The 26,436-nt window shown below is 42.5% G+C and overlaps 1 protein-coding gene across 6 annotated transcripts in view; it reads right to left on the bottom strand.

Moving 5' to 3' along the window:
• LOC143040321 (uncharacterized) overlaps window positions 1-26,436 on the bottom strand; it is a 72,797-nt gene that overhangs the window by 2,558 nt on the left and 43,803 nt on the right. For 2 of the 6 annotated variants that reach the window (XM_076211220.1, XM_076211219.1), the window contains 5 exons: window positions 23,834-24,001; window positions 21,751-21,927; window positions 12,634-12,800; window positions 12,365-12,488; window positions 1,215-1,560 (listed from right to left, as the gene is read on the bottom strand). In XM_076211220.1, the coding sequence (XP_076067335.1) occupies window positions 1,411-1,560; window positions 12,365-12,488; window positions 12,634-12,800; window positions 21,751-21,927; window positions 23,834-24,001 (786 nt within the window). In that variant the 3' untranslated portion in view covers window positions 1,215-1,410. Of the gene's footprint in view, window positions 1-1,213; window positions 1,561-12,364; window positions 12,489-12,633; window positions 12,801-21,750; window positions 21,928-23,833; window positions 24,002-26,436 lie in introns of those variants that run through there. The other 4 variants (XM_076211221.1, XM_076211222.1, XM_076211224.1 and 1 more) reach the window with 4 other exon arrangements.

The following is a 26,436-nucleotide window of genomic DNA, read 5'->3' as shown; positions in this document are numbered from 1 at the left end:
GACAGGTAAGAGCATAGTGGAGTGCAGGGAGGTGTTTTCAAGGATACTGCAGCTAAAGATGAAATTTGGATGGGGGATGCAAATTTTGTAAATACATATGGTCCTGATACTGAGAAAAATGAAGAGGAGTGGGAGTGTGTAGAGAGTTTTGGGAGGAGTATAAATTTAGTTCTGTTGGGGGATCTCACTGCTAGAGTAGGAGATGAAATGATAGATTGATTGGTAGGTACAGGGTATCAGGTAAGAACTATGATGGAGAGAGAATGATAGAGATGTGTTTAGAAAGGAGTTAATGATAATGAACACATATGTTTAGAAAGGGAGTTAAGGATAGTGAACACAGTATTTCAGAAGAGTCAATCCATTGTTGCTCTGAGTTTCTATAACAATCTACCACCTATACTACAAAAAAAATCAACACAGAAACACATAACCTGATAATTAAAAAAGCTCTTCAAAAAAGACCACCTAACTCTATACTTCTATAAGAACCACCTAGATATAATTCCCACAGAGAAAATCTTCCCACACTTGACAAGAACCACATTGGCATGCCTGTGCTCAAAACACCATCTAGCATTGCGACAGTACCAACACAAAATAGGCCTGGGCACAGATTCAAACTGACTCAAATACAACCACCACACAGAAGACATACATACATATACCAACAACTTTTTACCCCTTACAAGGGAGGTAGCCAAAGTCAAAGGCATAAATCCACTCCCACCCACTTCATCCCCGCATACTCCACTCCCATTCACCACCCCTCCCTTCCTCTTTTCTTGGCTCCTCCTGGATGATGGGTCATCTTGCCCACTGCCCTGGGTCTGAAACAATGTAGCAAGACACAAGGCACTTCACTTAATCAGTGGCCCCACCTCCCCATCCCCTCATGCAGAAAAAGAGAAGACGGGGAGAAATCCCTTTGGGCTGCATCAAAATATCATTCACACATACCCCCTCACCCCCCCATCCCCCACCCACTCATTTCTATGCATCATAGCATCATCCATAGACAACCATTCTCCACTCACCTCTATCTTCTGTCTTCTTCCTTCCTTCCTCCCTCTTTCCCAATGCCCCTTTTACCCCATCCATCCATCTCATTCTTGGCCTCCCCCTCTTGTTCACTCTGCTTTTCACACCTCTGTAGATGTGTAGTTTCTATCTACATTATTAAGGTACTGGTGTTGGAGAAGCAAAGTTTGAGCGGTGTCTTTTCTTTACTGTTCCAGTTATTTCTGGTTTACACATACAATGCTTCATAGTAACCTCAGGGGGTTACCAGATTTTACATACATATACAAATTTACAGTGGTGCCATATACTGATTGGGTACATAAAAAGAAAGTTTCATTGCGTTGGGTTTCAGCAATGATGACAGGTGCCAGACAGGCACCCTTCTCATTATAGTAAAGGAGTGCAGTCTCTTTTATCCAACACAGCTGTCAGGGTGTTATCCTCAAAACGCTGGCGAGGCCTATTGTTCAAGCAGATGTTGCCTAGAAGTCGGGTCTTTGGGTCACTAGAAACAATTGAATGTTCCTTGCTTGAGATCTGGAGGAACAATAGATGGTCCCTGGACAGTTAGTTGGAAGACATTGGAGTACTTCTCGCTCCATATGTGTGTGCGTGTGCGTGTACACGCTGGACATCAAAGTGGTTGATAACAGATGCTCAGCCAGCTACTATTCACTGTCCTCAATGAGATTGGTGCTCAGAAATATAAGAAACAATACAAGGCCTTTTGCAGAACCTTGGCACGAAGATACACAATGTTGGAACAATGGTGATATCAGGAAATACTCATGAATAAAATGAAATAGACTTAATTGTATGAGCATGTGGACGTAGATATTCTTTCCATTCACCCAGACAAAAATATACATTTATTAAGTTGTCACTCTATTGTGAAGATTATAGCGGGGAAGGGGAACTGGAGACTTTGTGATGGTCCTCTATTGTAGGGGTAGTGTAAGTTTGTGAGGGGAGTCTCTATGTTGAGGCTGATCTTTGTGTAAGATGGTCTCTGTAAGATTGTGGAAACTGAGTGCTTTGACTTGGTTCTTTGACTCATGTCCAATGATATGATAGGGTCCAGAGAATTTAGGGCAGAGCTTTGAGGTGAGGGTGTGGTTAAGGGTGTAAACAATGTCTCCAATTTCAAAGGTACAAGCTCTGGCTGATTTGTTATGTAGACCAATTCGTCCTTAGTTAGATGAAGAGTATTATGTATTCTTTTGAAAAGATTATTGAAATTTGCTACTTTGACCTTGACATAATCATTGAAATTGTAAATGGGAGGTAATTCTGAAAGAAGATCATATGGGAGCCTTTTGTCTGAGCCAAAGAGGACAAAATGAGGAGATTCCGATATTGACCTGTTAATGGAACTATTTATACAAGCTTGAATCATGGGGACATGTTCATCCCAAGAAGGGTGAAGATCAGAAGCAAGGTGTCTAAGAACATTGAGAATCTTTCTATTCTGGCGTTCAACTAAGCCATTTGAACTAGGGTGATAAGCAGTAGTGTTGCATTTCTTGATTTGAAAGTAATTGCGAATATATGAAAGAATCTCATTGTTGAATTCAGTCCCATTGCCAGAAATCAGTTTTGGGTGTAGTAAAGGGGCATATGAATTTGTGGATAGGTGTCTTTGTTACATGTTGTGCTGTTTTGTCTGGTAGGGGGGGGGAAAGAATACAGAATCGTGAAAAATGGTCGACACAAAGAGGTATTGGTTTCCGGTATGTGTAAGTGGTAACTTAAGAAGATCAACAATAACTGTGTCAAATGGTTTAGAAGGGGTAAGGTAAGTTAGAATTGGAACATGACCACTGATATGACCTTTGTGAATCATGCAAGGGTGACAAGTGTCAATGTAGGTGTTAACCAGTAGTACAATCTGGCTTGTGTAATGCATTTCTCTTTGCCAGGGTATGCAGCAATGGGGGAATTATGTATAAGTTTAAAACTTCTGGAATGAAATCTACAGGGACTACAAGTTGAAACATTGATCTGTTTGGTTATGTTTGTTAGTGTTGTTTTGTGATACAGAATGTCATCAACTAACTTGTAATTGTTGATATCAGGAGGAAAGTCTTCTGTGTCAGTTGTGTCTGCAGATTTGAGAGTATAAGACATTTCCAAAGAGGGTCTAATCTCTGTGCTTCGGCAACATGTGCTTGTATAAGAGTTACTGAAATAGGATTCCACTGAGGCAACACAGGCAACATGTAGCAAACGACTTGACTGGCTTTCAGCAAGTATGTTGAATATGGCTTTCATCCAGGAGACATATTGCCTGTGACAAGGCAACATCGTTGTTGCTTGTAGCATGCTACATGCTATGTTGACTGTTGAATGCCACAAAAACTTTTCCACCAATTCAACAAAAACTAAGCCAGTTGTCAACATGATGTCTCAGCAGATGGTTGATGCTGCTGCATATCTAGTGCTACGCTTGAGATGAATAGCCAGGAGGAACAGAAGCAGGTCATATGCAAACCACTTGCTTCTCCTGATTGGAGAAGATCCAGATTTTTTTGGGTTAAGCATTTGTGTTCACGGTGAAAAGCAGTACGCAAATTCTTGATCTTCTTCACCATCGCCATGTCACAATTAAACTCAGCTAATCCCCGCAGTGCATCTAGTTTAGCCTGATTATTCTTGTATTCTTGCAAGCATATATCCCACACAACTGCCAGTTTTCTATACTCTTATGTAAATTCTATGGTTTCTTCTTGCGACCGAGTCATCTTGTTATTTTTAACATGGAATCCTTCCCGTGACTGGTGGGAAGGTGCTCAACACTAGGCAACAGGCTAAATCATGTTGCATGCATCAGGATATATGGCAACATGTTGCCTTCTGTTGAACTGGTTGAAACACACTTAGCCTATGCGAGAATGTAGCATGCCACATGTTTCCAAAATGTTTCCCCAGTGAAATCCTGCCTTAAGAGTTACTGAAATAGGCTTGTGAGTGATGGTCGCAATAGAGTGACTGAGCATCTGTGACTAGGTTGGCAAGAACTCTTGTATGATAAGGAACCAGCGGGCAGGTTTTCCCGAAAGATTCTTTCCTTTGAAGAGATGTAAGATTGGTTGATGATCTGTATCTCATAACCAAGGATGATATCTTTGAAATGTTTGAGTGCGTATATAACTGTTAAAGCTTCTATGTCTATGACCAAATAATTTCGCTCATGTTTGTATAGGCAATTGGTCTGAGTTTTGTGCTGTGTTGTCACATGAAGACTGTGCCAAGTCCTGTGTAGGAGGCATAAGTGTAGATTGTGAAGAGAAGCTTGTAGTTTGGGAATGCAAGGACAGATGCCATGGCTAAGGCTTTCTTTAAGTCATTAAAGTCTTTATCTTGGTCAGGTGTCCAAATGAAGGGTGTGTTTTTCTTAAGTAGTGAAGTTAATGGTGCTGCTATACTAGTGTACCCTTGAATGTAACATCTGTAAAATCCTGACAGATCAAGGAATGAACGTATGTGTTCTACAGAAGTTGGGCATGGAAAATCAATGACTGCCTTGACCTTGTCCTGCAAGGTTAAAATTCCTTGTGAATTAAGGACATGCCCTAGGAAGCATATTTCTCTCTGAAGGAACACTTATTAAGCTTCAGTTTGAGACCTACTTTTGCTATTTGTGAGAAAAGTGAGTAGGGTGTGTACATGTTCACTGATATATTTGGAAGTGATGATCACCTCATTGAGTTACATGAACACTTAATGACCTATGAGACCTGCAAGTACTGTATGCATAAGTTGTGTGAACACTGAAGGAACTGAAATTCGGCCCATGGGTAGGCTCTGGAGCAAGGGTGATCTGGAAATATCCTGAAATGAAGTTGTTTTCACCGGTAGAGTGGAAGATGTCTTGTAAGAGAGGGATTGGGTGCCTATCTGGTATGACTAGCTTACTTAACTCTCTGAAGTCTACTACAGGGCAGGAGGAACCATCATGTTTAGGGACAACAAAGAGGGGAAGTTCCATTTACTGATAGATGGTTCAATAATGTCTTGTGCAATCATGTCTTGGATAAGGTTATCTACAATCATGTGTTTGCTGTGTGGTAATCTGTATGCGGGAATGTAACGTGGTTTAGAGTTCTCACGAAGGGGTATATGATGCTGAATAAGATTAGTGACTCCAAGGGGTTCACCTGGAGTGGCAATGGTATGTCTGAACTTGTTGCAAAGTGCAAGCAAGTCGGCTTGTGCATCAGGGAAGTCTATGGGGTTGAAATGTGATGCATCAATGGGTTCCTGTGCTGTTGGCATGTTGGAAATTTTGGTACAAACTTGTACAGTTTGTAACAACTGTGAGTTAGAATGGTGCATTACTGTAATTGGCAATTAAAATGCAAATATGACCTTTCTTTGTAGAGCTGATGGCTGAAAAAAGGAAATGCCATTGACATGGCAAGTTTCTGGCATATCAATGTCTAGTGCTTTGAAAACTTATATGTGTATCTTTGTATGCTCATGAGGGAACAGCATCTTTGGGCTGATGAGCACTGCATGTGTTTGAATGTAAATAACACTTCCGAGACTGGGGTTGATTTGTTGAATTCCTCTAAGAGGGGCAAGCAGGTGTCCTCAGGTAGTGAAAGATCAACAGTATTTACTGGGTGTTTTGTCCTGAGTTTTGCTGATTTGGACATGTGGGAGGAGTTAGTGCATCTGTCACATTTGGAATGCAAATCCACAGCTGTCAGTAAAGTAGCAGAGTTAGAGTCATGGGAAGGTGTTTGGGTGGCAGTGCCATTTGTACTAGCAGCTGGTGTATCTTTGTGTAATGAAGCAGAGTGAATTTGAATGGGGGGGACTAAAATTAACTGACATTAAATCATGTTTTGCCTGCTTGGCCACATTGATGTGGTTGACTTTGTGGGAAGTTGCTGATGGCAATGCAAGAAGGAAATTATTTGCATAAATGATGCTATTTTGAGCAGGATAAATGATTATGTTATGCTGCTTTATCAATGGCCTATGAGGATATCAGCAGGAAAGTAGATGTCAGCTACATAGGTGGTAACTGGAATGGGTGGGCACTCATCTTTGAAGCTAATGTCTAGGAAGAATTTACTGATGATAGGGAATGGTATGCTATCTACAATGCAAAAGTTGACATCGGGTTCTAAAATGGTGACACGTTTTGTTTCAGTGTGGAATTTGTGGAAACTGCGTACTGACATGATGTTAACTGGAAAACCCGTGTCGAGAAAGATTGTCACTTTGGTGTTGCTAGATGTAGCATTGAAAGGTAGGAATGGGAAGATACATCTGGGATATTCAGGGCATGTACCAGTAGAGTTGATGATTGAATACCTGGGTATGGAGTAGCTGTCCTTGGTGTGCAATGAGTCTTTGTATTCTGTAGTCACAAAAGAGATGTGTTACATGAATGCCTTGCAGATGTGTATGTGAATGCCTTGCAGGAGATATGTTATGTGAATGCCTTGCAGGAGATATGTTATGTGAATGTCTAGGAGGAGAGCGATCTGGAGATTCTGGTCTGTGTTGCCTCCATGCAGCACATGGCATTGATCAGTCACGTGAAAACATGTACCGTGATGATTGCAGTGTTGGTTTGGTTGTGAAGGGTATCTGTGGTAACATGTTTATAAGGTGTCCTGGTTTGTGGGAGTATGTACAAACCATTTGTGTTCTTGAGGGAGGGCACTGGTGTGAGTGATATCAAGTGCAAGATGTATGTCTTGATCTTGTGTTATGTGAGGGGGGATCATGTGACCTGGGCTATTGTGTGGGTGGGTAGGATGGTTGGCAAGGCTCTCCTTGCCAACCTGTTCATGGAATTTCTGGAAGCAGGGCCTTTCTCAGATATCGTTCCTGGCAATGTAGTATGGCTTCGCTATGTGGATGACATACTACTAATTTCCCCCAGACGGTTTGACATCCCCAAACTCCAAGCGGCACTGAACGTGGTTGAGCCATCCATCCAGTTCACCTTGGAGGAAGAAATCAACGATTCCCTTCCATTTTTGGATACCCTTATTATCAAACATGATAATCTTTTAAAATTTACAGTCTACAGGAAACCAACCAATAAGGACGATTTGACTCACTTCCTTTCCCACCATGACCTCAGTATTAAGAAATGTGTAGTTATAGGTTTCTACCTCAGAGCTCTCAGAATTTGTAGCCCTGAATTCTTAGAGGACGAGTTTAGGCACACAAAGGAGGTCTTTCAGAAATTAAAATATCCAGAGTGCATCATCCACCAGTGCAAGAAAAAGGCACTCAAAATAATGGAAGGGCAGGAGCTAATGAAAGATCCAGCTAGGAGGCTTATCCTTCCAGCCAGCAGCGTCACCACCACCCTCACCCGGACACTTGGGCGTTGTAACATTCAGATAGTGGGCCAGTCCAGCAGGACTATCAAAGAGCTCTCTAGAGGGAGTGACAGCCAGGACGAGATGTGGGGAAAAAATGCTGGTGTCTACCGCATACCCTGTGCTGGATGTGATAGAGTATATATCGGCGAGACCTCCCGTGACCTGAAGACCCGGATCCGGGAGCATCGCTACGATTCCCGGAACAACATCACCACCAACGCCTGTGTTATCCACCGGAACACCAACGACCATCTGATGGATTGGGATAACGCAGAGCTTCTTTTTAGTGAACCAGACAGGGTGAGGAGGAAATGCCTGGAAGCAGCCGCCATTCAAAGCTTCAAAACCATTGACCAGAACAGAGGCATGTTCAACATCGCCCCTCCTATCATCCATCTGTTACCCGCATTACACAAATGTATGAAATGTCCCCCTTAGTCCATTTCAACATACTGTCCGAAATGTCCTCCTTTTTCTCCACCAAGTCCCACCCGTCCCCTTCCCACACCCCACACCCCTCCGCCCTTCCACCTACCACCCACCCCTCCCAGATAACCTCTCCCAGTTCCTTCCCCGTCGGCCTATATGTACTCAGAGTGTTTGCCATATGTCTGTACTTGAAAAAGCTGTAACAAGCGAAACGTCGTGCCAATAAAGGTTTCGATCTCACACAGTGTTGATTCTCACAGTCTTGTCAGCTTTTGCCTTTGTGTTTCATTGGAGTACTTCTTGCTTTATATGTGTGTGTATGCACGCTGGACGTAGAAGGGGTTGATAATACCTCTTTTACTAATTTTTCTTCACTCATTCTTTCCATGTGTCCAAACCATCCCAATACTCTTTCATCAACCCTATTTCCCAACTCCCTTTCCACCTCTGCTCTCCTCCTCATTTCCTTGTTTTTCACCCTATCCAACCTAGTAACCCCTACCATACTTCTCAGGCATTTCATCTCAAACACATTTAAACTCTTCCTCTCTTATGTTCCATGTTTCTGCCCTATACAGTGCTGTCAACACACTCACTCTTCATACAATCTCATCTTAGCATCTATTCCCAAAAGCCTATTTCTCATTACACTTTTTATTCCAAGGCATTTACTTGCTTCTCTCAATCTACATTCTACCTCTACCTCCACTCCCTTTCCTGCCACAATTGCACCCAAGTATCTAAAGCTATCCACTTCCTCCAGTCTCTCTCCCTTAATACTTACTTCCAATTTGCAGCCATATTCTTCCCTTGTACATCTCATCACCCTGCTTTTACCCACATTTATCTTCAACTTCCTTATTTTGCATACCTTCCCAAACTCTGTCACTAATTTCCTTAAGCCCTCCTCTGATCCTGCTACAAGCACAATGTTGTCAGTAAACAACAACTGGCTTATCTCTCATTTTTCTCCATTTTCTTTAACCATTTCCAATCCCTGGCCCACTACCCATTTACCTCTTGCACCACCCCATCCATGTATAAATTGAACATCCAAGGTAACATGACACATCCCTGGTGAAGTTACCAACTTTACCTCAAACCACTCACTCTATTTCTAATTCTAACAAAGGCTCCCCTTGCAAAAACTTTTGATTGCTCTTAACAGCTTTCCTCCCATCCCATATATCTGCAATGGTTCCCACAGTGCCTTCCTGACTACCCTGTCATAAGCCTTTTCCAAATCCATAAAAGCCCCAAAAAATATTCTTTTCTTTTCCTATAGCTTTCTCACATATCTGCCTCACCACAAAAATCTGATCCACACAAACCCTATAGAACTGAAGACACAGAACACCTTATACTACAATACCCTACACTAACAACTCCCAGACAACAACACAATATCTTTTCTCTAAGTGAATTATGGTTCTCCCCAGGGAATGGTGCTGGTTTCCTGGAGGCTGAAGGTCTTCTGCAAGAAAGACCAGGGGCAACAGATTGATTGATTCTAATCTCATGGGAATGTCATTTACATTTACTCAAGTCACTTCCTTAACCTACTGAGTCAGTGTTCTTCATTGCTATACTTAACAGGGTATTTCCCTAAGAATATGGCTTGCCACTTATTTCAAACTCCTCCCAGTTGACCTCACTGCAATTAAAGTCTTCAACAAGGACCAGTGTATTGTTGACGATGATATGGTTTAACATTACAAACTGCCCCCTATTGGAAGTCTAGGATGGTGCCTCTCACAGAGGACTTTGTAGCATGGAATTTAAGGAACCATGCCCTTCGTTCAACTTTGCTGGTGGCAGGGTCTGAACCACCATCCCCTCTACCTTTGCTGCAAGTAACATTCTCCTAACCTGCTCAGTCAGTGAGCTTCCTACTGGTATACTATCATTTGTGTATGTATATGTATGTGTATATATATATATATATATATATATATATACATACATATACCAAAGGCTTTTTCCCCCTACACTGAGGGTAGCCAAAAAGAAAAAGGCATAGAAACCACTCCCACCCATTCTATTTCCTATATATTCCACTCCCCTCCTCCCTCCCTCTTATCTTGGCACCTCCTGGATGACGGGTCATCCCTGCATCCTGTCCACTGCCCTGGGTCAGAAGCAGTGTTGCAAGACACAGCACATCCACAGCAAGGCCGCTTCATAAATTCGGCAGCCCCCCCTCTCTATGAGTTGTGTCCAACAACATTTCTTGATATTCAGATTCATTCCAAACCCTCATCTTGGAGGTACATGTCACCATGAAATCTCTTCTGTTGTTGTTGTTGTCATTCCCTAGACTGTCTGTCCGAGCAGTCCCGTCTCCCCAAGGAATGCCATAGCCGAAACTGGGTTTTCCCACAAATCCTTTATAGAGCGTATGTTGTGTTGTTTGCGTGCATGATTGTGTATAATGCAGTCTTCCATTATGTGTTGTATGGTATGGGGTGAAGTGTTACATCCTGGGCAGCTGTTCACAACGCGGTCATCCAGCCTCTTCTGGTAGTTTAGAAGTGCTGGGTGGTGACCGCACCGCAGTCTGTCCAAGTGGACTCTGTCCTTTCGTGGGAGAGAGGATTCAGAAGGGTGGATATCAGGGGGTCTGGCATGCAGCAGTGTGTTGTCTTTCAGTGTGTTAATGGAGCGGTGAGTGATATGATTATGAATATGTTTCCGGAGGCTGGTATTTGGTGGTTGTGGAGGAAGAGAAGAGAGTATCTGTGCGTGATAAAGGTCTTTGGGTGTTGTTTTAATGTTTCTTGGTGTGTGTGGGTGTTCTGCTATGTAGTGTAGCGGGTGTAATGTGTTTGTGGTGGCTGCGGCAAGTGTTTGTGTGCCTCTCATGTCGAGGTGGTCCTTGACTTTGAGGACTTTTGTTTCATGGTGTAAATGGTCTGTAGGTGTTGTATTTGTGCAGCCTGTAATTGTTTTTAGGGCTTTGTTTTGTATGATTTGAAGGGTGTTGTGGTGTGTCTCACTGAGATTAGGAGCCCATGCAGGACTCGCATAATTTAACACGGAGCGTATGCATTGTTTGTATATTGTTATATTAGTTTCTTTGTTTTGTCCAAATGTTGTTCCAGTGATTGACTTAAGTGCGTTAAGTCTGGGTGTGCATTTGTTTTTTATGTTTGTGATGTGTTGTTTGAAAGACATGGATGTATCGTATGTTACACCAAGAATTTTTGGTGTGTTTGTGTGTGGTATTAGAGTGTTGTTGATGTAGAGATGAGGTATGTATTTGTGTTCTTTTGTCCAGTTTGTGAGAAGTGTTGCTGTAGATTTGGTTGGAGCTATTTTGAGTCTGTTTGTGGTGAACCATGTGTTGAGTGTGTCAAGGTATGGCTGGATTATTTCTGCAGCTTTGTGTTACGATGTGTGCATGTGATTGTTATGTCGTCTGCGTAGGAAGAGATTTGTATTTCTGAGGTGTCTGGCGTGGGTAAGTCATGCATGTATAGATTAAATAGTCCTGGAGCTGCAGCGTCTACGTCGTGGGACCACCCCCCAACCCCAAGAGTTGGGGGCCAAACGGCAGCAACCACCCCTGGCCACCGGCTCTACGAAGGTGGCACCGATCCCCAAGAGGAGCTACGCCTACCTTGGGGAGTACCACAATCTCTTCTGTTCATCCCTTTAGTTCTAATTTTCTTGTGGATTGCCTTCAATTATATTTGCTTCTTCCACCATTATGTAATTTCTCACAACAACCATCACCCCACTAGCCATTTTATCTTCTCTGTCTATTTGCCAGATGGTGTATTTATTGTCCCCCAGATGTGGATCAAAAACTTTTTTGGGAGTTTGGTCCCTACTAAACACAAAATATCAGGCTTGTTTCTCTAAAATCAGGGGCTCTTCCCCTTTATATGGAAAGTTGCCACCACCCATTATTTCCCTTTCATCTTAGCTCCTCGTGGATGAAGGGTCTGAAGCAATGCAGCAAAACACAGTACATCTACAGCAGGGCTGCTTCATTTTCATGGCACCCCTCCTTCCTTGTCCTCTCGTGTGAAAAATACAGAAGTGGGGAGAAATCTCTTTGGGCTGCATCAAAATATCATCCATACATAACCATTCTCCACTCACACCTATTCCCTGCCTTCTCCCTTTCCTGCTCAATAGATATTCCCCTCTTGCTCAAAGCCCCTTTCACCCCATTCATCCATCTCATTTTTGGTCATCCCCTCAAGTTCACTCCATTCCCCCTCTAGCTTGTTTACCATCAAGTAATCATTTATTTCAAATCTGGCGAATAGTAAACTGTCTAAATTAGCATTGGCTATTTAAAGATTTCTTGTAGTACTTCCTGCGCAATATATTGCCCTCCTGTCTTTTTTCATAATTTTTTCACACTGATAAAACACTCTCCAAGAAATCTATTTGTTTCTGACAGTGACTAATGATGAATTGCTCTAGTACATAGAGGTACCTCCAAAGTACTGTCTGCATATCATTTTACAATTAATGTCCTAATGAGGGGACATTTGCTTAAAAACATTTATTAAATACATACGAAATCCTGAAGGAAGATAAAATACCTTCTTGTCTGATGTATTAGACAAACGGTCCCAGAAAGAATCTGGAGCTGCCATGGATCCAGCTCCAACAGCAGCAGTTGATCCTGCTGGTTCTTCAGAGCTAGCTCTTGAACCTCCACCTCTTCTGAAAAAATGTTTTCTTTTAAGAATCAAGTATAATGAAAAGGGATGATATCTTTGGTCAACAATGAATGGTGCTTAAACTTTAAATGAGAGGGAGAGAGAGAGAGAGAGAAAAAAAATAATTTAATCAATTAATTCCAACTTACGTTGATCCATGGGTCAGCTGGCGCCTCTGGTATGCTTCTAGCTCATCAATCAGTTGCATGTTACGTGCCTGCAAGTGACGCACTTCATCTCGCAATTTCTCCCGGTCACTAGCAAGACTTTCCCGAGCTTCCCTCTCAGCCTGGAAATCACCTTTGTACACCTCCACCTGTTCAAAGTTAAGAAAGAAATATCAGACATCTCATACACAAAACGTCCACACAAAAACATATACACACTCAGATCACTAAACAGGCCCTTTGAGACAAAACACCAAACTCAATACCCCATGAACAACTCTCAGACATAACCCATCTATCTATATTCCAAAGGCTTCTCCCTCATAAGGGAGGTAGCCAAGTCAAAGGCATGCACCCATTCCCACCCATCCCACTCCCTTGCTTCCCTCTTTATCTTAGGTACTTGTGGATGAAGGGTCATCCCTGTCTCCTGCCCACTGCCAGGGTCAGAGAGTAATGCAGCAAGACACAGCACATCCATAGCAGGGCAGCCTTCTCTCATGTACTCATATGTAGAAAATAGAGACGGGGAGAAATCTTTTGGTCTGCATCAAAATATTGTCTGTACACAATCATTCTCCACTCATCCTTATCCCTTCCTTGCTAAACAGATATTCCCCTCTTGCTCAAAGCCCCTTTCATCCCATCCATCCATCTCATCCTTGGTCGTCCCCTCAAGTTCACTCTATCCACCTCTGCTTTCCACACCTCTTTTGCAAATCTTTCTTCACTCATTTTTTTCATGTGTCCAAAGAATCCCAACAATCTCTCATCAGCCCTACCTGCCAGCTCACTTTCCATCCCCACTCTCCTCCTCACCTCCTCATTCTATCCAGCCTTGTAACCCCTACCATACTTCTCAGACACTTCATCTCAAACACATTACAACTTCTCCTTTCTGCCTCTATCTCTGTACAATGTTTTAAGCATGATCACCCCTTCTCTTTGCATTCATTTCAAGATGCCTATTTCTCATGACACTTTTCAATCCACCCCTCCATTTCCTGCCACATGTGACTCCAAATACTTAAAACTGTCCACTTCCTCTAGTATTTCTCATTTAAAACTTACTTCCAACTTGCTGCCATCTTTTCCCCTTGTACATCTCATCACCTTACTCTTACCCACATTTACCTTAAACTTTCTCATATCAGACTTAAGCACCATAGAAAAAACACTCCTACATCTAGTAAGAACCACACTGGCACAATTTTGCTCAGGACATCATCCAGCATTCAAAAATTACTAACATATTCAAAAAAGGTGACAAAAAGAAGCCAAATAACTATAGGCCTATAAGTTTGACTTCAATCGTAGGAAAAATAATGGAAACTATCATCAGAGATGCTATCGAACATCATTTAGAAAGTAACCGTTTGATAAATGATAGCCAGCATGGTTTCAGACGGAAACGTTCTTGCGTGACTAACTTACTCGAATTCTACAACACAGTTATCTCGAATTATGACAAAAGAAACAATATAGATTTAGTATATCTAGACTTTGCAAAAGCTTTTGATACCGTCCCACACGAAAGACTACTTACTAAATTAGCTTTGCATGGAATAAGTGGTAGCCTATTAGGTTGGACTAGTAATTGGTTGAAAGGTCGAAAACAGAGAGTTGTTTTAAATGGAAAAACTTCTGGATGGAAAAGTGTTGCAAGTGGAGTTCCTCAGGGTTCCGTTCTTGGGCCACTTCTATTCATAGTATATATAAATGATATAGACCATGGACTAAAATCTACTGTTTCCAAATTTGCTGATGATACAAAACTGTGCGGAGTGGCAAATGATCATTCAAACCAATTAGATATTCAAGAAGATTTAGATAAATTACAGCAATGGTCTGAAAAGTGGCTAATGAAATTTAACACAAGTAAATGCAAGGTAATGCACATAGGTAAAAATAACAGTAAGTACGATTACAAGTTATTTGGAAATTCGTTAACAAAGTAGATAGTGAAAAAGATCTCGGCGTAATTATCAGTAACGACCTCAAGTCATCCAAGCAGTGTATTTCAGCCTCTGAAAAAGCAAATAAGATTCTAGTACTGATTGCGTGATCTTTTGATTTCAAAAGTACATCACTCATTAACAAGCTATATAAATCGTTAGTTTGTCCACATTTGGAATATGCTGTTTCCGTATGGTCACCGAATCTCATTAAAGACATTGACAGACTGGAAAAAGTACAATGTCGAGCCACAAAACTTATTCCAAATATAAAAAATAAATCATGCAAAAATCGACTAAAACATATGAATCTGTTTTCCCTAAAAAAGCGTAGACTCAGAGGTGACTTGATACAGGTCTTTAAAATTCTAAAGGGAATTGACAACATCAAAAGTGACCAAATTTTTACATTGAATGAGAATCAGACAAGAAACAATGGTCTCAAACTATCCGGAAATAGATTCAATTTGGAAGTAGGTAGAAACAACTTTGCCAACCGTGTAGTTAATGAATGGAATAAACTTCCTGCACAGGTAGTGCAATGTAGTTCAGTTCAAAGCTTTAAGAATCATTTAGATAAATACCTAAGTAAGATGCTGTAATGATTATAATTTATCTTATATTATTTGTTTTTGTTTTGTTATCATTTGTCTGTGATTTTCATTTATTATTAGTTATATGTCAATTTATTATTATTTACTATTTACCTGTTTGTTTCCTCATGCAATCACAACATCATCCATACACAACCATTCTCCACTCACCTTTGTCTTCCGTCCTCTCCCCTCCTTCCTCAACAGACATTCCCCTCTTCCCCAAAGCCCCCTTCACCCCATCCATCCACCTCATCCTAGGACGTCCCCTCATGTTCACTCCCTCCACATCTGCCTTCCATACCTCTTTTACTAGTCTTTCTTCACTCATTCTTTCCATGTGTCCAAACCATCCTAATATTCTTTCATCAACCCTATCTCCCAAATCCTTTTTCACCCCTGTTCTCCTCCTCACCTCCTCATTTCTCACCCTATCCAGCCTAGTAACCCCCACCATACTTCTCAGACACCTCATCTCAAACACATTCAAACTCCTTCTCTCTTCTTCTCTTATGTTCCACGTATGAGGCTTATGTTCCACGTATGAGGAGGAATGGGCGGGGAGGTGGGGGGGGGGGGAGTGTGTGTGAGTAGGTTTTGACGCAGCCCGAAGGGATTTTCTCCCCGTCCTCTCCTTATATGCAAGGGGGGACGGAGAGGGGGGGGGTCGCCGATTAGATGTAGCGGCCTTGCTGTGGGGGTGCTGTGTCTTGCGACACTGCTTCTGGCCCCGGGCGGTGGGCAGGGGGCTGGGGGGGCCCGTCGTCCAGGAGGTGCTCAGATGAGAGGGAGGGTGGGAGGTGTGTGGAGTGTATGTAGGGATGAAATGGGTGGGAGTGTTTTTATGCCTTTCCCTTTTTGGCTACCTCCCTTGTAAGGGGGAAAAAGCCTTGGTATATGTATGTATGTATGTATGTACCTGTTTGTTTATTATTTAACTATACCTATGCATTTATTTATGTATTTTATTTGTTATTTACATTATCATAGTTTTTATTCATTATTTTATCATTAATATGATTTTTTTTTTCGCATCTGACCTAGATATGGATCAAAAGGTCTCCTGTCGGCATGCTCCGCCTTTGTAATCCTTTGTAGAACAGGCCTGGCCACATATACAAACTGCCCCATATACAACTACCACACAGAGAACACAGAACACCTCATACTACAATACCCACACTCATAATCCCTAGATAACAACACAAAGAATCTTCCGTAAGTGACTTGTGGACCTGCCTTGAGGCTGTTGCCAGTTACCTGAAGGCTGCAGGTCTTCTACATGAGATATCCAGGGCAACAGATTGGTGACTGACTACTTATATGATTCATCCTTGGCACAGTACCTTCATAGCTGGGCCCAACAGTTGAAGGTGGTTGTTGGGCCCTGCTGTGGAGGTGCTGTGTGATTAAATGTTACCTCATGTTTGAGTGTATGTTTGGGAGTGTAAGTGGGAGGTTATCAGGAGTGAAGAGAGGGCGAGGGAGGGAAGGGGTGGCTATTCTAGTAAGTGAGGAGATAGGTAAAGGGGTAGTGGAGTGGAAGGAGGTTTCCTCAAGGATAATGTGGATGAAGGTGAAACTGGGAAAGGAGATGTGGGTCTTTGTAAGTGCATATGGGCCGGGCAGTGAGAAGAGCATGGAAGAAAGGGAGGCCTTTTGGATAGATTTAAATGAGTGCATAGAGGGTTTAGGAAGAAATGTCAATGTAATAGTACTGGGAGACCTTAATGCTAGAGTGGGAAATGGTCCAATCGATGGAGTGGTTGGGAAGTGTGGAGTTCCAGGAAAGAATCGTAGTGGAGAGTTGATGGTGGAAATGTGTCTAGAAAGAGAGTTGATGATAGCAAATACAGTGTTTCGGAAGAAAGTCAAGCATAAGTACACATGGGAGAGGGTGGTGGAGGGAAGGGTGGTAGATAGAGCGCTAATGGATTATGTAGTGGTAAATAGGATTATGATAGGAAGAGTTAAGGATGTACATGTGCTAAGGGGAGAGGGTGGGGGAATATCAGATCATTTTTTGGTGGAAGGTAAGTTGAGAGTGGAGGATAGATGGAGAAGGAGGAAAGGGACAAAAGGTAGGGAGGTTCTTAGAGTGAACTCCTTGAATGAAAAGGAAAAGGAGAAGGAGTACGAAAAGAAGCTGAAGGAGGAGTGGGAGGGAGTAAAGGATAGAGCAGAGATGGGTGTGGAGGAGGAATGGGGATGGTTCAAGGAGGGAGTCTTAAAGTGTGCAAGGATGGTGTGTGGAACAAGAAGGACAGGGGGAAATAGAAGAAAGGGTGGTGAATGGTGGGATGAGGAAACAAAGAAGGTTGTAGAAGAGAAGAAGCGAGCATTCACAGATTGGTTACAAAAGAGGACAGGGGAGTCATATGAGACGTACAAAGAAAAGAAAAGAGAAGTAAAGCAAAAGGTAAAGGAGGCAAAGAGGAGAGCAGATGTGAAATGGGGTAGGAGTATGACAGAAAATTTTGAAAGTAATAAAAAGATGTTTTGGAAAGAAATTAAGAGAGGAAGAGGAGGCGAATCAAGTAGGGAAGAAAAGGTAAAAGGTACAGATGGAGAGTTGATAATGGAAGAGATGGCAGTGAGGGGAAGATGGGCAGAATATTTTAGGGAGTTGCTGAATGTGAAGGAGGATAGGGAAGGAAAGATAGCTGCAGTGGGAAATACGAAGAAAATGAGAGTGATGAGTGAGGAGAATGGAGGAGAAATAAGGAAGGATGAGGTGAAGGCAGTTGTAAAGATGATGAAAGCAGGTAAGGCACCTGGTCTGGATGGATGTCATGCAGAATGTCTGAAAAAGGGAGGTTCAGTGATGGTGGACTGGTTGGCGAGATTATTTAATGTTTGCTGGAGAGAGGGTAGAGTACCGGAGGACTGGAGTAGTGCCTGTATAGTTCCTCTTTACAAGGGAAAAGGGGACAAGTGTGAATGTAGTAATTTCAGAGGGATTAGCCTGTTGAGTGTAGTAGGGAAGGCTTATGGGAGAATCTTAATTGAGAGGATTAGGAGAGGAACAGAAGGAGTAATTGGTGAGGAACAGTGTGGTTTTAGGACGGGTAGAGGTTGTGTAGATCAGATCTTTGTGGTAAGACAGATATGTGAGAAAGCTATAGGAAAGGGAAAGGATGTTTTTTGGGCTTTTATGGATCTGGAAAAGGCTTATGATAGGGTAGACAGAAAGGCACTGTGGGAGGTTATGCAGATTTATGGGATAGGAGGAAAGCTTTTGGGAGCTGTCAAGAGTTTTTATGTGAGTAGTAGAGCATGTGTTAGGATTGGAAATGGAGAGAGTGAGTGGTTTGAAGTAAAGGTGGGACTTCGTCAAGGATGCGTTATGTCGCCCTGGCTGTTCAACTTATACATGGATGGGGTGGTGCGAGAGGTGAATGCTAGGGTAGTGAGTCAGGGATTGGAGATGGTTAAAGAAAATGGAGAAAAGTGGGAGGTGAGCCAGCTGTTGTTTGCGGACGACACTGCGCTTGTGGCAGGGTCAGAGGAGGGATTGAGGAAGCTGGTGGCAGAGTTTGGGAGAGTATGTGATAGAAGAAAGCTAAAGATAAATGTGGGTAAAAGTAAGGTGATGAGATGTACAAGGGGTGAAAGTGGCAGTAGACTGGAAGTGAACATTAAGGGAGAGCGACTGGAGGAAGTGGATAGTTTTAGATACTTGGGTGCAAGTGTAGCAGGAAAAGGTGGAGTGAAGGTGGAGGTAGAATGTAGATTGAGAGAAGCGAGTAAATGCCTTGGTGGTTTAAAGAGTGTAATGAGAAATAGACATTTGGGAATGGATGCGAAGAGGAGACTGTATGAAGGAGTGATTGTGCCAACAGCACTGTATGGGGCAGAAACGTGGAACATAAGAGAAGAAGAGAGAAGGAGTTTGAATGTGTTTGAGATGAGGTGTCTGAGAAGTATGGCGGGGGTTACTAGGCTAGATAGAGTGAGAAATGAGGAGGTGAGGAGGAGAACAGGGGTGAAAAAGGATTTGGGAGAGAGGGTTGATGAAAGAATATTAGGATGGTTTGGACACATGGAAAGAATGAGTGAAGAAAGACTAGTAAAAGAGGTATGGAAGGCAGATGTGGAGGGAGTGAACATGAGGGGACGTCCTAGGATGAGGTGGATGGATGGGGTGAAGGGGGCTTTGGGGAAGAGGGGAATGTCTGTTGAGGAAGGAAGGGAGAGGACGGAAGACAGAGGTGAGTGGAGAATGGTTGTATATGGATGATGTTGTGACTGCATGAGGAGGAATGGGCGGGGGGGTGGGGGGGGTAGTATGTGTGAGTAAATTTTGATGCAGCCCGAAGGGATTTCTCCCCGTCCTCTCCTTATATGCAAGGGGGGACGGAGAGGGGGGGTCGCCGATTAAATGAAGCGGCCTTGCTGTGGATGTACTGTGTCTTGTGACACTGCTTCTGACCCAGGGCGGTGGGCGGGGTGCAGGGATGACCCGTCATCCAGGAGGTGCTCAGATGAGAGGAAGGGTGGGAGGGGTGTGGAGTGTATTTGGGGATGAAATGGGTGGGAGTGTTTTTATGCCTTTCCCTTTTTGGCTACCTCCCTTGGAAGGGGGAAAAAGCCTTGGTATATGTATGTATGTTTCACTCAGCAGAAGACCCACAACATAGTGGCTGGCAACAGTCCTTGAACCCTCCCACAGATCTCTCTGGGTAGAAATTTTGGACTGCTTGCCATATTGTATTAGAGTGGGATTATTTAAAATTGATACAGTGAGATCTTAGGCCCAGTTTGAAGATGAAGTGTCAGCTTCTCAGGGCTACAACTCCTGAGGAAGGCGAGGGGGTTGATGGATTTTGAAAATGGGCAGCTTCACTCTCCATCTTGCAGGACCACTATGTACACATTTTTGTCACTGGTCCTGTTGTGCTGTGTCTTGCAGCATTACTCTAGAGCAGTGGTTCCCAAACTGGGGGAAAGAAAGAAAGAAAGAGAGAGAGAGAGAGAATGCCTGTTTATCAGTATATATGTACATTTGAAAAATAAATTAGTAGATAGTCAGTGTGTTTTAACTACTCTTTCCCTCATACACATGAAGGGGGAAATCTGGATGGTTGAACTGGGTGCAGGGGGGAAATGACAGAAAAAAGTTTGGGAACCACTGCTCTAGAGGGTGATAAGAGTGTTGTTGTTGTCGTTCCCTAGACTGTCTGTCCGAGCAGTCCCGTCTCCCCAAGGAATGCCATAGCCGAAACTGGGTTTTCCCACAAATCCTTTATAGAGCGTATGTTGTGTTGTTTGCGTGCATGATTGTGTATAATGCAGTCTTCCATTATGTGTTGTATGGTATGGGGTGAAGTGTTACATCCTGGGCAGCTGTTCACAACGCGGTCATCCAGCCTCTTCTGGTAGTTTAGAAGTGCTGGGTGGTGACCGCACCGCAGTCTGGCCAAGTGGACTCTGTCCTTTCGTGGGAGAGAGGATTCAGAATGGTGGATATCAGGGGGTCTGGCATGCAGCAGTGTGTTGTCTTTCAGTGTGTTAATGGAGCGGTGAGTGATATGATTATGAATATGTTTCCGGAGGCTGGTATTTGGTGGTTGTGGAGGAAGAGAAGAGAGTATCTGTGCGTGATAAAGGTCTTTGGGTGTTGTTTTAATGTTTCTTGGTGTGTGTGGGTGTTCTGCTATGTAGTGTAGCGGGTGTAATGTGTTTGTGGTGGCTGCGGCAAGTGTTTGTGTGCCTCTCATGTCGAGGTGGTCCTTGACTTTGAGGACTTTTGTTTCATGGTGTAAATGGTCTGTAGGTGTTGTATTTGTGCAGCCTGTAATTGTTTTTAGGGCTTTGTTTTGTATGATTTGAAGGGTGTTGTGGTGTGTCTCACTGAGATTAGGAGCCCATGCAGGACTCGCATAATTCAACACTGAGCGTATGCATTGTTTGTATATTGTTATATTAGTTTCTTTGTTTTGTCCAAATGTTGTTCCAGTGATTGACTTAAGTGCGTTAAGTCTGGGTGTGCATTTGTTTTTTATGTTTGTGATGTGTTGTTTGAAAGACATGGATGTATCATATGTTACACCAAGAATTTTCGGTGTGGTTGTGTGTGGTATGAGAGTGTTGTTGATGTAGAGATGAGGTATGTATTTGTGTTCTTTTGTCCAGTTGGTGAGAAGTGTTGCTGTAGATTTGGTTGGAGCTATTTTGAGTCTGTTTGTGATGAACCATGTGTTGAGTGTGTCAAGGTATGGCTGGATTATTTCTGCAGCTTTGTCTGTGTTACGATGTGTGCATGTGATTGTTATGTCGTCTGCGTAGGAAGAGATTTGTATTTCTGAGGTGTCTGGTGTGGGTAAGTCATGCATGTATAGATTAAATAGTGTGGGGGATAGAACTGTTGATGGGGTTTGATCTCACTGGACTACTACAAGCAAGTACCATCACTGGTCCTTGGCACATGTGAAGGGTTAGTAACTAGTTACAAGAACACCTACTTTATTGGGAAATTACTTTACACATCTTTGCGAGAGTTCTAATGGGCCAGCCACACCTTTCTTTATGTTTCCAAGAAATTCCCATACCTGAGCTTTGAGGATAGCAATTGTGTCACTCTCACTGTGAAGCTCTAATAACTGTGCTTTGGTTTGGCCAAGATCTTTCTTAAGCTTGGCGAGCTCTTCATTCTTAGATGACAGAAGTTCTTCATATGAGACAAGCTTGGCTGTTGCTTCATCATACTGCTCACTCAAGGCTTTCATCTGAAATGAAAAAACAAGTTTCATTAATAAAGTTTTGATAAAAATAGAGGTGAAGGTACAAATACTATATGTAACCCAGGGTAGAAATATGTGTAAACTTATTATGTACACACATATATATATATATATATATATATATTTCATAGAAAACCACTTGGGAAATAAGACACTATGATCCAAATATTTATGTCTATTCAGACATTTGAAAATATCTGAATAGACAAAAATGTTTGGATCATAGTGTCTTATTTCCCCGAGTGGTTTTCTGAGAAATCTTACATTCATGCATTTTAGTGAATTGTGTTGATTGGAGATGGTTAAAGAAAATGGAGAAAAGTGGGAGGTGAGCCAGCTGTTGTTTGCAGACGACACTGCGCTTGGGGCAGGATTGGAGGAAGGATTGAGGAAGTTGATGACAGAGTTTGGGAGAGTGTGTGATAGAAGAAAGCTGAAGATAAATGTGGGTAAAAGTAAGGTGATGAGATGTACAAGGGGTGAAAGTGGCAGTAATCTGGAAGTGAGCATTAAGGGAGAGCAACTGGAGGAAGTGGATAGTTTTAGATATTTGGGTGCAAATGTGGCAGGAAAAGGTGGAGTAAAGGTGGAGGTAGAATGTAGATTGAGAGAAGCGAGTAAATGCCTTGGTGGATTAAAAAGTGTAATGAGGAATAGAAATTTGGGAATGGATGCTAAGAGGAGACTGTATGAAGGAGTGATTGTGCCAACAGCACTGTATGGAGCAGAAACATGGAACATAAGAGAAGAAGAGAGAAGGAGCTTGAATGTGTTTGAGATGAAGTGTCTGAGAAGTATGATGGGGGTTACTAGGCTAGATAGAGTGAGAAATGAGGAGGTGAGGAGGAGAACAGGGGTGGAAAGGGAGTTGGGAGATAGGGTTGATGAAAGAGTATTAGGATGGTTTGGACACATGGAAAGAATGAGTGAAGAAAGACTAGTACAGGAGGTATGGAAGGCAGATGTGGAGGGAGTGAACATGAGGGGACATCCTAGGATGAGATGGATGGATGGGGTGAAGGGGGCTTTAGGGAAGAGGGGAATGTCTGTTGAGGAAGAACGGGAGAGGACAGAAGACAGGGGTGAATGGAGAATGGTTGTATATGGAAGATGTTGTGATGCAAAATTTTGATGCAGCCCGAAGGGATTTCTCCCCGTCCTCTCCTTTATATGGGGAGGACGGAGAGGGGGGGGTCGCCGATTTAATGAAGCGGCCTTGCTGTGGATGTGCTGTGTCTTGCGAAACTGCTTCTGACTCAGGGCAGTGGACAGGGTGCAGGGATGACCCGTCATCTAGGAGGTGCTAAGATGGAAGGGAGGGTGGAGGGGTGTGGAGCGTTTTCGGGGGTGGAATGGGTGGGAATGATTTTATGCCTTTTCCTTTTTGGCTACCTCTCTAGTAAAGGGGAAAAAGCCTTGGTATATGTATGTATGTATATGTTGCATATATATATATTCTAAATACCAAGGGAGGGCTTTTTCCCCTTACCAGGGGAGTAGCCAAAGTAAAAAAGCACATACCCACCCCCACCCATTTTATCACCACCCTTTCCTCCCTCTCATCTTAGCTCCTCATGGATAATGGGTCATACCTGTATCCCACACACTGCCCCGGGTCAGAAGCAATGCAGTAAGACACAGTGACTTATGGATATATATATACATATATATATATATATATACACACACACACATAAATTTATGGTAGTAAGGAAGAGGGAGAGACAGAGACAGACAGAGAAATAGAGAGAGACAGAAGGAGGGAGGAAGAGAGTGAGAGAGAGGGACAGAGAGAAATAGAAAGAGAAAGTGAGAGTGAGAGAGAGAGAGAGAGAGAGGAGACAGAGATAGAAAGAGAGAAAAAGAAAGAGAAAAAAAGAGAGATTAGTACCTTGGCTTGATAGTATTGATCATTTTGTGTGATCCTGTCATTGCTTTCATGTGCTGCTAACAGTTCCTTTTTGGCTCGACTCAGTTCATTGTGTGCATGAGCAAGGTTACGTCTCTCATCAGCAGCATGCTGACGTTCCGTAGATAGGGCAGTTTCTAATGTGGAAACCTAAAAAAGAAGAATAATTATACAGCAGCTCTCTCTCATATTGGTAGTGTAAAACAGGATAGATAATTACTAATTAACTATTTCACTGCATTTTACAACTTATCTATATCTGGTTACCTACAAGAGAGATCTGGGGCAATGGATTGATTGATCTTCCCTTGTCAAGTGGATCTATGCATGCACTACTTTTTCCTATGGGACACTTCCTTCCCTTGGACACACAATGAACAATCTCACCAGCCACTCCACTATGATGACTGACCCACCTGTCTGCAGACATTCTTCATGGCATCCATCCAATCCAGGTACCTTTCCTGTTTTCATCTCAAAAATGCAATTTTTGTCTCCTCTTTTGCTGTAATTTTGTCATTTTCTTTTTATGTCACAACCATTCTTCTGTAATCCCCTACTGCCAAAATTACTATATCTCTATCCTCCTCTATCTTCAATAACTCCTTAAAATATTGCCTACCTCCTTCTCACAGTTTTCTCATCTAATAACTGTACAAGGAAGCAAAATGGAGGGCAGATGTAAAATGGGAGAGGAGTATGACAGAAAAATTTAAAAGTAATAAAAAGATGCTTTGGAAGGAAGTTAAGAGAAGAAGGGGAGGCAAATCAAGTAGAGAAGAAAAGGTAAAAGATGCAGATGGAGAGATGATAATGGGAGAGAGGGGGGTAAGGGTAAGATGGACAGTGTCTTATGGAGCTGCTAAATGTGGAGGATAGGGAGTGAGTGATGGTAGCAGTGGGAGGCACTAGGAAAATGAGTGATGGGTGAGGAAAATGGAGAAATAAGAAATGATGAGTAGCAAGTAGTTATTAAAATGATGAGAACTGGTAAAGCACCTGGGTTAGATGGGTGTCATGCTTATTGTCTGATGAAGGGAGGCACAAAAAAATCCATGTGAACAATGAGGTACAGTAATAGTGGATTAGCTAGTAAGGTTGTTTAATGTATGTCTAAGGGAGAGTAAAGTGCCAGTGGACTAGAGGAGTGCCTGTACGGTTCTGCTCTAAAAGGGAAAATGGGACAAATGTGAGTAGAAGTTTCAGAAGGATCAATTTGTTGTGTAGTTGAGAAGGCTTATGGGGTTTTAATTGAGAGGATTAGGAGAGAAACAGAGGGAGTAACTGGTGAGGAACAGTGTGGGTTTAGGAAAGGTAGGGGTTGCATGGATCAGATTTTTGTGGTAAGACATGTGAAAACACTTTAGGAAAATGTAAGTATGTTTTTTGGGCCTTTATTGATTTGGAAAAGGCTTATGACAGGGTAGACAGGAAGGCAGTGTGGAAGGTTTTGCAGATATATGGGATAGGGGGAGAGCTGTTAAGGGCAGTCAAGAGTTTTTATGAGAGTAGTAAAGCAGGGATGACCCATCATCCATGTGGTGCCAAGATGAGAGGGAGGGAAGAGGGTGGAGGGGAGTGGAGTATATTAGGGATGGAATGGGTGGGAGTGGTTTTTATACCTTTGTTTTTTGGCTCCCTTATAAGAAAAAAGAAAAAAAAGAAGAAAAAAAAGCCTTTGATACATGTATGTAGTAAAGCTTGCATCATAATTAGAAATGGAGAGAATAAGCGGTATGAGATAAGGGTGAGACTGTGTCAGGGATATATCATGTCACATTGGCTGTTCAATATGGTGTTTAACTCGTCAGTGTTCAATATGTACATGGGTGGGGTGGTGTGGGAGGTAAATGCAGGGGATTGGAGATGGTTAACCTCTTCAATATGAGTCAGATTCTCGCATGCAGCATTGGATGCCTGAGGTACAATGATTGATGCATCACAATCCTTGCATTATAAAATATAAAGTCACTGCTGTATTACTCATTCTCTTTCACTGAGTAATAATAAACACAGGAAACATGATCAAACCAGTTCACAGAATTCAGGGGTCATTCATCTACAACTACAAAATAAATATAATCAAGATGCCCACACCGGTATCCTCATATACATACTCATGCCTCATGATGCCTATGTAGGTGTCTTCATATGGAAGAGGTTAAAGAAAATATAGAAAAGTGGGAGGTGAGCCAGTTGTTGTTTGCTGATGACACTGTGCCTGTGGCAGGGTCAGAGTGGTGGAATTAGTGGTGGAGTCTGGTATGTGATAGGATAAAGTTTAATGCAAATGTGGGTAAAAGATGATGAGATGTACAAGGAGAGAGGATGGGAGCAATTTGGAAGTAAGTCTTAAAGGAGAGAGGCTGGAGGAAGTGGATAGCTTTAGGTACTTGAAGTCACATGTGGCAGGAGAGGGAGGAGTGGAGGTGACAGTAAATTGTAGATTGAGAGAAGCAAGTTAATGCTTTGGGGATTAACAAGTGTAATGAGAAATAGGCATTTGAAAATGGATGCAAAGAAGTGATTGTATGAAGGGGTGATTGTGCTGACAGTATTATATGGGGCACAGACATGGAATTTAA

Source organism: Oratosquilla oratoria, chromosome 28 (assembly GCF_046742065.1).
Source record: "Oratosquilla oratoria isolate Oo_2021 chromosome 28, ASM4674206v1, whole genome shotgun sequence".
NCBI lineage: Eukaryota > Metazoa > Arthropoda > Malacostraca > Stomatopoda > Squillidae > Oratosquilla > Oratosquilla oratoria.
Note: the sequence above shows the minus strand (reverse complement) of the source record. Positions and strands in the feature narration are given on the sequence as shown.